The 12,486-nt window shown below is 38.8% G+C and overlaps 2 protein-coding genes across 2 annotated transcripts in view; one reads left to right on the top strand and one right to left on the bottom strand.

Moving 5' to 3' along the window:
• Positions 1-1,378: 1,378 nt before the first annotated feature.
• On the bottom strand, positions 1,379-11,849 carry LOC111023207 (ATP-dependent Clp protease ATP-binding subunit ClpA homolog CD4B, chloroplastic). Its single transcript, XM_022300582.2, has 9 exons — positions 11,081-11,849; positions 9,887-10,002; positions 9,684-9,806; positions 9,399-9,584; positions 7,568-7,783; positions 4,047-4,264; positions 3,121-3,196; positions 2,950-3,039; positions 1,379-2,858 (listed from the first exon to the last, which is right to left on the bottom strand). Exons 1-9 carry the CDS (start codon positions 11,643-11,645, stop codon positions 1,677-1,679), a joined length of 2,772 nt encoding a protein of 923 aa, XP_022156274.2. The 5' UTR covers positions 11,646-11,849; the 3' UTR covers positions 1,379-1,676.
• Positions 5,484-12,486, top strand: part of LOC111023196 (sequence-specific DNA binding transcription factor ATNDX) — a 92,489-nt gene continuing 85,486 nt past the window's right edge. Inside the window, exon 1 of the mRNA XM_088121499.1 lies at positions 5,484-5,506. The gene's annotated coding sequence lies outside the window, so the exon portion shown is untranslated. The remainder of the gene's footprint in view (positions 5,507-12,486) is intronic.

Genomic DNA, 12,486 nt, shown 5'->3' with positions numbered 1-12,486 from the left:
TGTAATTAACAAAATTAGCACAACCAGTGTATTTGTAATTAGTTGAAAGGGATATACTAATAATTGTTACATATCTTATTCTGATCCTGATTCTAGACACTTATAGTAAACAACATCAAACAAATATTGATTCCGATTCCATAAATTTTTTTGTAAATAGCATTAAATGAATAACGTCATCATTCTGATTCCTAGCAAGTAATCAGGGCCTAAAAAGATAAAGTGCTTTCTTTGCAAATCTCCCCTCGTTGGTGCATTCCCTGTAGAAAATAAAGATCCGCTCATCTTTTTGATGGTACATTACTCCTATGCCCTATGAAACAACATTATATCAATGAAATCGTTTCGTTTCAAAAAAAATATGCCCTATGGAACAAACGGTGCAATAACCTTCCTTCTCATGGGCCACCCAATCACAAAGGAGAAAAAACTTCTATGGATGCACTTTGTCAAGCTTTTGTCTATATGGATGAAAAGAAATCATCATATTTTCCAAAGAAATGAACTATCCTTTGATCGTGTCGTTGAATCCATTGTTTATTTAGTCGTTTCATGGTGTAAATATTCTCAATCTTTCCATCCTTAAATACTTTTACTGATTTGACTTCCAATTATAGAATTGTTTTTTGTAACTCCCTTGGATAGGATTTTCTTCCTTTTATTCTCCCTTTTGTATCTCTAATTTCATACATCAATGAAATCGATTCTCATTCAAAATGTGTGTATTACCATGTTATGTAAGATGAATATGTAAATATTAAGTTAAAATGAAACATATGAGCAGTCCCTACTTTCATATGCTCAAATCACTAGTCTTGCCTTACAACCTTATGCTGCTCCATATTACATGTACTTTTCAATATAATGCACATAACATAGCATCCTAAATAGAATTTGTTGACATTGTGTGTGTGAACAAGGTTCAAGTGAAGAGACTTTGTCAATTTCATTAACATCATAGACAGATCGTGTGTATATAAGGTTGGAAGTAAAGAGACTGTCAATTTTATTAAAATGATAGACAAAATAACTAATAATGAAAGAGCTCTCAAAAGGCAGTCCAATGGGCAAGAGCATGTGACCTTGTAGTATCATTTACCATGAGATTTGGTTCAACCCTGTAGGTAAGCTGCATACTAAGATGTCTCCTGAATTTGGATCTTGAGACAGACGTGGATACTCCTAGCTAGAGTTAAAAAGCTAACGAACTATCAATTTAGGATGATTATAAAAAAAATAAAAAATAATGAAAGGTAGTTATCTTGGAAGAAGCATTGATAACATTGTAAAAAAAAATTATGAAAAAATGTCATACTTCATTCTTCAAAGGGAGAAGTTGAACAGCCACATTGGTTCTCGAGCTACGACGCTGAGAAAGTAAGCTTTCCAAATGCTATGGATAGTCTTTTTAAGGCATATTATTATTCTATTGTTACAAACAAAGTCGCACAGGAAATGACCATTCATTTAGCAGAAAATACAAGTTGAAAGAAGAGAAGTAATAAATAAAAACTACACTACTCCTACACGAGCTGGCAATGACATGCATCCGTCCATCCAGTAGAAACAGACTATACAAGTACAACCCATTAAATAAGATGGAAATACATTTTGGTAATAATACTTAACTTGTGATTATTCTCTCTATCAAATAAAATAGGGTAAGTTGGTTACCTTTACACAGGGATAGCATCCGCCAAAGACTCGGGAGCACCTCCACTGCTGCCGTTGAGCACTGTCACGTTTCCATCTGAATCGACATCCACAATTACCGAATCACCCTCCTTGATCTCTCTTGCCAGCATCTTCTCAGCCATGCTGTCCTCCAGAAGTCTCATGATTGCCCTTCGCAATGGCCTCGCCCCATAGCTCGGGTTATATCCTTCCTCCACCACCCTATCTCTAAATCTCTCTGTCACTTGAAGTTCGATTTCTTTTGCTTTCAGTCTATCGAATACCTCCTTCAGCATTATATCTGCAATCTCCTTCACCTCCAGTTTTGTGAGCTGACGGAACACGATCATCTCGTCCAACCTGTTCAAAAACTCCGGCCTGAAGTACTGTTTCAGTTCCTCCGTCACCAAGCTCTTGATACGGTTATAACTACTGTCCTTCTCGTCGTAATCAAGGTCGAACCCTATTCTGCGACCTCCCTTCTCTATCACACTGCTTCCCACGTTTGATGTCATTATCAGAAGTGTGTTCTTGAAGTCTACAGTTCTTCCCTTGCTATCTGTTAACCTTCCATCCTCTAAGATTTGAAGCATCATGTTGAACACATCGGGATGAGCCTTTTCGATCTCATCAAAGAGTACCACTGTGTACGGTCGACGACGAACAGCCTCCGTCAATTGACCACCCTCTGTGTAACCAACATAACCAGGGGGTGAACCAATGAGCTTGGAGACAGTATGTCTTTCCATAAATTCACTCATGTCAAGACGAATCATTGCTTCTTCAGATCCAAAATAGTAAGCAGCCAATGCTTTTGCCAACTCTGATTTACCAACACCAGTTGGACCAGAAAATATAAAGCTTGCAATCGGACGATTGGGGTTCTTGAGTCCCACACGAGCTCGGCGTATGGCACGACTGATGGCTTTGACTGCTTCGTCTTGACCAATGACCCTTGTATGGAGTGTCTCTTCCATTTTGAGGAGGCGGTCTGATTCATCGGTAGATACTTTCTCGACAGGAATGCCAGTCCAGGAGGAAACAATATGCTGAATATCAACTTCAGTAACAACAGGGCCTATGTCTCCTGCTTCACTTTCTGCCTTGCTCATCTCCTTGCCCTTATCTATTAGAGCAGAAATCTTAGTCTTAAGTTCCATTTCTCTATCACGAAATTCTCCAGCCTGTTTAAAGCAAAGTTCACTTAAGTTTCATTCCAATTTACATATTTCTCCCACTTTGATCATCCTCCGCAAACCTAAAGAAAAAATTTACCTTCTCAAAGTCTTGACTTCGAACAGCCTCATTCTTTTCCTTTGTGATCTGCCTGAGCTCTTTCTCAAGTTCCCTAGCTTCCTCAGGTAGCTGCAAATAACATGAAAAAATGTAGTACAATCATAAAGGAAACCAGAGGATTGGAGAAATGGAAAGAAAACGATAATATACCTGAGCATGACGAAGGCAAACCCGAGAACCTGCTTCATCAATCAAGTCGATTGCCTTGTCAGGCAAGAATCGATCACTGAAATTTAAAGATCTCTTTTAAAACATACCTTCCACAAACTGATTAGGAAAAGCAACTATAATCTTAACTAATTATATCAGAGAATAGTCAAAACAAGGCAATACATCAACTACACAGGTCAATATTATTATAATGTATAGACATGTCAAAGCAATAATTTCAACACATTCATCATGCCAACCTAATCAACTGTAATACGTGGACTTCAATGGTATCAAATTTTTATCCAACCAAAGTACAAGTCAGTTATTAGGAGGTAAAACATGTGGGTGTTAAACATCTCACAGCTTTTATTTCCAAATAGCTAAATATTTTTTTCAAGGTATTAATTTTTAAAGGGCGAGAAGTGCTGGGGTAGAATAGTTCTCTGTAGTTGAGGCACAGGCCACAGGGTGACAATATCGAGCCTTAACAAGGTGAGGTGCATGATGCAATTAACCTTGCTTCGGAAACAATATTTCAAGGTCATAAGATGTTTCCATAAACCCCCCAAAACAACAAAGTATTAACAATATATATGGGAGGCATAGTTCCATAAGCACCCTATATCTTTTTTATCAGAATAAGCACCCTATATCTAAAAGTCTCAAATATTGCACGGGGAGGATGAAAAAAATTGCAAAAAATTAATCCATGATTCTAGAATAGAAATTCAAGAAGAATGTGGGGGTGCTCTTCTTAACATGCATAAAAATTATAAAACCCATTAGTGAACTTGTTGATAAAGAAAAAGATATGGCAGATGCAATCAAGTACACTTTCATCTTGATACTTCATCGACACTGTCAGCTTTTTGCAAACAGATATACTCCCAAGTCCCAGATGCACCACTCAGATAATAACATACCTGATGTACTGGTATGACAGCTGGGCAGCAGCCTCTAATGCTTCATCTGTGTAACGAAGTTTGTGGTGGATTTCATACCGCTCTCTGAGGCCTTTCAAAATTTGTATGGTTTCATCCACAGATGGTTCTGGCACTTTGACAGGCTGGAATCGCCTTTCTAAGGCTGGGTCTTTCTCAATGTGCTTTCTGTACTCATCCAGTGTTGTGGCTCCAATGCACTGTAAAAATAGAAAGCTGGATAACACTGGAAGTACAGAATTAAAAGTTCTAAGCTCAAACGAAACATTTTAAGACTTACAATGATTGAAATCGACCAGCTTGTATTAAAACTCAAATATATAAGAATTTTGTTATCCTATATTTTGCAACTATTGTAATCTCGTCATGCCAGATATCCCTTCATTAAACAAAAACCTAGAATCTTCCCAAAAGACAACGTGGTTGACAAAGATAGGGACAAGATCCAGGTGGTTAGTTTAAAGTGATATGAACCCTTAATAGATCCATTTCTTAGAATTGTAAATCAGCACTTTTGAAGCTCCCAATTACTCCCTCAGAAACTGAAGTTACCTTCTTGTACATATATATAGTTCGCAACAGTTAAGTGCCAAGGGAAGTCAAGTTTTTTCAGTGGGGTCCCTTTCTTACAGAACCATAAATACTATAGTTAGACTCCAAAAAAAAAAATAAAAGTTGGGCTCTTCTACCCTCGAGTTGCTGTCTTGGCTTTCCTGTTGGGAAAGCCATGATCATCTTTTCCTAGACTATATCTATTTACATTTACCAGCCGGTCTTTAATTCTTGAGTCTATTTAATGTCTACTTTTTCTTCCCCAATCACATTGAAGATTGGTCATTTGGAACTTTTTGGTTGAAAAGAAAAGCCATAGATCTTTAGAAGTGCCATTAGGCCAACATGAGCCTAGCAGAGCGGCAATTGACATCTACTCCTTCCCTCGAGTCGGAGGTTCAAACCCCCAATTTGTTTCACTCAAAAAAAAGAAGTGTGTCATTAGAGCTATTCCATGGCTGGTTGTAAAGAAACCAGAAAATTTGTAACGACAAAGAGAAATCCCATAGATAGTTTTTGTGACCTTTCACTCCAGGTTAATAAGAAAACTGTATAGTTTTTGTGATCTTAGTCGTTATACAACCTCATGTATGTCGTACCATCCTTCACAAAAAGTTGTTTGGTAATGTGAGAGTCCTATTATGGGTATAGGGGAATATAATTAGTTATTAGTGAATGGGTATTATGGTAATTAGATTAGGGTGAGTTTGTTATAAATAGGAGTAGGAGGGAGAGGAGAAGGATATCTTGTAGAATTGTATTTCGGTAAGGAACTTGGGAGAGTTCTTTGGGAGAGAGATAGTCCTCTCGAAAGGCTATCGGTATTGTAATTACTCTTTCGTATTGCAATATAGTGTTCTTGTTAGGTTCTTGTATTCGGGTACCTAACAAATTGGTATCAGAGCAAGTTCGTCCTGGCCATGAATCTTTCATTTGAGACATAACGAGGTTACGGAGGATGTTGATAGAATTGAGGTTCCAAAGAGTGTTGAGAGAAATGAGGGAACACGAAGAGGACATCGATCGGATGAACAAAAAAATGCAAAAGGAATCGGCAGAATGCAGAGCAAGGTCTGTTATAGAGGAAAAAGAGATATCAAGGAGGGAAGGAGCAGGAGCAGGAGCGAATAGCATTCTGAAGCAGGGGCGAAGAGTTGCTGGGAGGCGATGCTCATACCCAAGAACGTGGACTGGAGTTCGATGGAAATTCAACCACGGAGGGAAAATGTTGTCGTGCGGCGGTTCATCGAGAAGAGAGAAGAAAAACCTCCCTCAACCGAGTATGAAGAAACCAAGGAAGATCGAAAGGATGCAACGACAACAAAACTGTAGAAGCAAGGACGATGAAGAAATCGAATATGCAAGAAGGAAAAGCCCAAGTTCGAAGATGGCTGAATTGGATTTGGACGGGAGTTTTCCAATGAAGAAGAGTCGGAAAAAGAAGAGAGAACCAAGAAGGAAGGCACGGATACGATTACAACGAAACTCAAAGATTGGTCATGAGAGAATGGGGACGGAGGTTGGGTGCCCGAAGGGGAGTGGACCATTGCTGGTTCTGCAGCAAGAAATGAAAAATCGAAGGGGGAGGGATTTTAGTACCTGCGAAGATCAGGTAAAAGGGAAAGTCACGACGAAAATGAAAAAGAAAAGAAAAAGAGGATGGATGGAAGACTTCGCAGGCGAAATTAGGAGTGGTCGGAGGGAATGGTCGAAGTTGCAAGAGTGGTGGCGCCGCCGTCTGCGTTTCAGATGGTCGGAGAAGAAGCTCAGGAGGAGGCACCGATGGAAGTTCTGTGAAGAGGCAACCATGGAGGTTCGGGGAGAAGAAGGGTCGCAAGAGAAAGAGGGAAGAAGGAACCCTAACCACGTGAGTCACGTGAAGGGCAAGGAAGAAGAAGGTTCGGTGGAAAAGCTGGACCCTGGGCTGGAAGAGAGAACTAGGCTGAGAGGGCTGAAATTAAATGATTGTGGTGAGGCCCATTTTAATTCAGAAAAGGAGGTTGGGCAAGATAGATTTGGGTTTCAGAACGGGTAAAAAAGTGGCATAACCCTACCCATGAGATGGGAGAAACCCTAGTAGCCGTCATTGGGAGGCTCCATCTTAACGACAACCTGCCGCCGCCGTCCACCTTCTCAATGTCCGCCGCCGTCCACCTAGGCATCCGCAGTTGTCATCAATCGTACGCCATCACCGCCTGCCGCTGCCGTCATCCGCCGTATGCCGCCGGTGAAAACCATCACCCACCAAAGTTCGTCACACCAAAACCGCCATCGTTCGTCGCACACCACGGCGCGCCATCGTCTGCTGCCGCCACCATCCACCGTACGCCGTCGCCGTGGTACACCATCGTCTGCAGTTGTTTGTCACACACCACTGCCGCTATCTATCGCACACCGTTGGTCGCTCGTCCGTTAGAATAAGCCGTTCATCTAAGGTTTGAGATAGTAAATTTGTTTTTGTGTATGCACACCTTGAGGACAAGGTGTCTTTGAAGGGCAGGGTAATGTGAGAGTCCTATTATGGGTACAGGGGAATATAATTAGTTATTAGTGAATGGGTATTATGGTAATTAGATTAGGGTGAGTTTGTTATAAATAGGAGTAGGAGGGAGAGGAGAAGGATATCTTGGAGAATTGTAATTCGGTAAGGAACTTGGGAGAGTTCTTTGGGAGAGAGATAGCCCTCTCGAAAGGCTATCGGTATTGTAATTACTCTTTCGTATTGCAATATAGTGTTCTTGTTAGGTTCTTGTATTCGGGTAGCTAACAGGTAACTAAAAGTTTTCTTATTAACCCAGAGTGGGAGGTCCTCATGCAATAGATATGGTGGTTTCCTCTACTGTGGCCTTAAAGTTGTTGTGGCCTTTTTTAATTTGGTGAATATATGGTCTCTTATCACAGATAATACAAGGATAAAATTAATACCACTTTAATGAGATGCTCAACATTACCTGCAGTTCACCTCTTGCAAGGGCAGGTTTTAATATGTTTGCCGCATCAATAGCTCCTTCTGCAGCCCCTGCTCCAATTAATGTGTGCACCTCATCAATAAAAAGGATAATCTCATCACTTTGTTTTATTTCTTCCATCAGTTTCTTCAATCTTTCCTCAAACTCTCCACGATATTTTGTGCCAGCTACAAGAAGACCCATATCCAGGGTTATAACCTACAGAACAAAAAATTTTAAATAAATACTTCAATAACAAGTTGTTATCAGACATAATGGAGAAAAATAACTTACTATCTTAATAGTTTAAACAATTTTTCAAACCGGGATCAAACACAATTAAATCCATCCAAAGATTGCTTGATTTAACTTGAGAGAAAATTTGCCAGAGCTTTGCTGACTTGCAGAACTAAGACTTTTCATTTAATTTATGCCATAAAAATGGCCTACAGAGCTACTTGCATACGTAACAAAGAGCACGTACTGCTTAACTATAATTATGTTTTGGATGCATATGATTGCACACCTCTTGCATAAACTTGGCATCATTTCTATGAGGGAAGCAAGAAACCACATGCTGAAAGTGCGTGACCCAATAAAGAATTGACAAACACTTGACACATCAAAAAATATATTATAGTGAAAAATATGATTCTAAAAATATTACAATCACAGGTTCAGATAACTTGTCAAAAAATAACATTAAGAAAAACAAAATCTTATATCTTGGCTGAAAAGGCTGAAACAATATAGTAAATAAAACATTTTCTAACAATATCACTAGGACTTCTAACAGAAGCTTCAAAATAAATAAATGGGCAAAATTAAAGCTTCAAAAAGTGGACCTAGATGTTCCAACCTTACAAAAGGAGAGCAGAGATCATGAAAAAGTTCAACAGTTTATCAAAATCTAAAATAAGAAACTTTTAGTGTTTAAGGACCAGCAAAAAGAATCTCTACAGTTTGGTTTCATAAAAGAAGATTATTGCTAACCCTTGAACTAGGTAATTATAACATTATACCATCCCTTAAGAATCGTACAAGGGAGGAAAGTTATAGAAACTTAGGCAAGACTTGCATCTTTCCCTGTTAAACTTAATGCACAACCTTTTCTTTAATTTATAAATGAATAAATACTTGCAGTAAAAACTGCAAATGGAAGGAAAGTGAAGGAGCTCAGTAAAAGGTGCTACAGTTAGTTTCTACTAAAAATACACATTGGGGGAAAAGGCAAGAATACCATAGGAGCTCACAGAATGCATAAAATCCCACACCACAACAATCCTCTAGCCTTGTTATTATCTAACATTCTAGAGTTTATTTATTATGAGATCTAACATTCTTCTAAAGTTCCTTTCTTACCAAATTTCAAGAGAAGCATACACAGCTGGAAACCACAAAAATTATTGCTTTAGTATTGAGAAGGACACCAATTGTTCAATACACAAGGAGGTATTTTCTTGAACTCTAAGAAAGGGAACAGTCACTGTAAAAACATATTCTAACCTTCTTTCCTTCTACAGTTAGTTTCTACTAAAAATACACATTGGGGGAAAAGGCAAGAATACCATAGGAGCTCACAGAATGCATAAAATCCCACACCACAACAATCCACTAGCCTTGTTATTATCTAACATTCTAGAGTTTATTTATTATGAGATCTAACATTCTTCTAAAGTTCCTTTCTTACCAAATTTCAAGAGAAGCATACACATCTGGAAACCACAAAAATTATTGCTTTAGTATTGAGAAGGACACCAATTGTTCAATACACAAGGAGGTATTTTCTTGAACTCTAAGAAAGGGAACAGTCACTGTAAAAACATATTCTAACCTTCTTTCCTTCTATTGTTTCAGGAACATCCCCATTAGCAATCCTTTGAGCCAGACCTTCTGCAATAGCAGTCTTCCCAACACCAGGCTCACCAATGAGGCAAGGATTATTTTTTGTCCGTCGACCCAAAATTTGGGTTACACGTTCTATTTGCTGCTGTCTTCCAACAACAGGATCTAGTTTACCCTGGAGAGGCAAGAAACTGATTTTAGAACTCGTGATTCCACACAACGAGAAACTCCTTTATCATGCACGTGCACCATATAAAATGTATTTACAATGCACCTCTTCTGCAAGCTTAGTTAAGTTTGTGCCATACTCTTCCAGAGTTGGCATCTTGTTCCCACTGGTCCCTCCTCCAACACCAGCACCAACAGCCTCTGTGCTCTCACCCACCATTCGAATAACCTGTTCAAAAATTATTTAGTTAAAAACAAAACGTCCACATCAAATAAACTGAATAGATAGTATCAGGATGAAATTCTTGCCTGAGTGCGGATGTTACCCGGATCAGCACCTAAATTTTCAAGAACACGAGCTGCAACACCCTCACCTTCACGAAGTAGTCCAAGAAGCAAGTGCTCTGACCCAATATAATTGTGGCCTAATGCAGCAAAATAGGGTTCATACACGTTTAGTCGTCAGTACAATGTTATGAAGTCCATCAGCACACATCATACATAAGAGAATCTATAGACACAAAATACACACACGGATACACTATACATCCCTTTCAAGCTATTCGTTATGAAAATGCTTTTAGTTCAAAACCAAAAAATAAAAATAAAAGATATTGAAATATGTAGATTTTTCAAGTTGAAGTAAAAACTAAATACTTCTATGAAAATGGCAACCAATTACAATATCAATATCATGCTTCGAATACCTATGAATATAAAAGAAGGGCCATTGGATATTTATATAAGAACCCTCCTATGCCCTCCTTGAATTAAGCGGTCATGCAATACTTATCGAATACAAAAACCAGAAGGCATTTCATCCCCTCGTGGTTCTCAATCATATCGTGGCACCGAGTGTGGCTAAACCATCTACAATGGTGGAGTGAATACACAAGGCAAAATGAGAGAACTTGTTGGATATCTCAAGGTAATGCAAGAATTTCATACAGGAACCAAAACCTAATGAAGAAAAAAATGAAAGAAACTGAAGCATATATGGTTGATATAAGAAAGACTTGCTTTCTTTTGGAGCTTGAAGACACAGGTCTACAATTCATAGAGTGACAGCAGATAAGCTAAGTTAGTGTACCAAGAGTCTAAGACAGGAGGAGCAGTGCTGCAAAGTCTGACTTAAGGATGAGTTTTCCAGGAAGAGTTTTTTGGGTGATACATTTGTTGAACAAAATGCATGGTATTCAAGCCACAGACTACTACTTCATGGAGAGTTTATTTTACAATATGCATGGTTCCAACACCAGTTCTCGAAGGCAACAAGAGTTTTATCTTCTTAAGCATTCAATTTAAACTCCCAAAAGGCTGCCCTTGGAGGTGAAGCTCGTGTTAAATGAAGAAACAAAACACAAATATGAATTAAATACTAAACAAATTGCTATTGCTATTGCTATTGATAAATATTAGCGAGAAATCAAATCGTTTTCCATTTCGTTAAGTTCCGTTTCATTTCCATTTCTTTTCCGGGAGGAGATGGGAAAGAGATGTTACCAAGTTGGCGAGCTTCCTCAAGAGAAAGTTCCAAAACGCGCTTTGCACGAGGAGTGAATGGAATTTCAACGGCAACAAAACCACTGCCCCGACCAATTATCTTCTCCACCTCCACACGTGCATCTTTAAGATTAATTCCCATAGATTTAAGAACCTTCGCAGCAATACCAGTGCCTTCGCCAATCAGGCCCAAAAGGATCTGCTCTGTGCCAACGAAATTGTGACCAAGACGTCTTGCTTCCTCCTGGGCGAGCATAATAACTTTAATTGCCTTCTCCGTGAATCGCTCAAACATAGCTCTTGGAACACATCTGCTAGCCCTTCCTCGCCTAGAAGAAATTGTAATGGCCATCTTTGAATGAAAATCTTGTCCAGTTCTCAACATGCTATCCAAAGAATTAAATCCTCTAAGCCCAGAGAAACCTCTTATTCTCAAACCAGGAGCATGTACACTAGCCATCATTTTAACAGCCCGTTTCGTGTTCCTTGATCCCCTTGATGGAGGATTCTCTCTTCCACCGACCAAACCAGGAAAATTTGTCGATTGAACAAGAACTCTAGCCATGATGCCCACTGTCAGCGTTTCAAGAGAAAGATATCAATTGAAAATCTCGAAGGAGGTTCTGCAAGCTTGGAAATAGTCACCGCCGCCGCCGTTTCGGGGGGAGGCCCGTGAGAGAAGAAACTGGAGCCGCCCGCTAGGATGCAGCTGCCGGATGGGTGATCGTGAGGAGAAAACGTGGGATTGAGTGAGAGTTAGGGTTATCTAAGAATTAGGGCTCTACTTTTTTTTTATTATTATTATTATTATTTTATAAAGATTGGGCTCGGCTGAATCAGTTCGTGAAATTGTTGGGCCGCTGCTAATCTGAAGGGTCGATGCCCGGTGGGCTATATTGGAGCGATAGGGTTAAATTTTAGGATAATAAATATAGCCTCATTTAAAATAGGTCATTTCAAAAATGGTCAAATCACTTAAATTTTCAATAATGGCCAACGTAAAAATAAGAAAATCTCTTGTAACTTTTTAGTTACTAGATAATGGAAGTTAGGATATTTGATTTTAAAAACAATAACCAAATAGAAATGGTAGAAATGTCAAAATCAAATATGCAAAACGGTCAGAGGAATACAAATGAACATTTTTCATTATCAAATATCATTTGGTCATTTTTTCAAAATTGGATGATAAATAGAGACACCTACAATAATTGTCTTAATTTTACATGAAATGGGTTTGGTGGTCAAATTTTATACATTATCTATAGTATATATAAAAGGGGTTATAGGGAGAAATTTTTCCTCCTTATTTTGCCCTTTTAATTTCAACATTCTCATAGATATTTTGAAGGTAATTTTGTCATTCAAATATAAATTTTTCTCTCTCACTCCCTCTTCCTCTCCCT

This window comes from Momordica charantia, assembly GCF_013281855.1.
Source record: "Momordica charantia cultivar OHB3-1 chromosome 3 unlocalized genomic scaffold, Mcharantia_2.0 BLBB01000003.1, whole genome shotgun sequence".
Classification (NCBI taxonomy): Eukaryota; Viridiplantae; Streptophyta; class Magnoliopsida; order Cucurbitales; family Cucurbitaceae; genus Momordica; species Momordica charantia.
The sequence above is the reverse complement of the archived record's forward strand: the minus strand, read 5'-3'. Positions and strand labels throughout refer to the sequence as shown.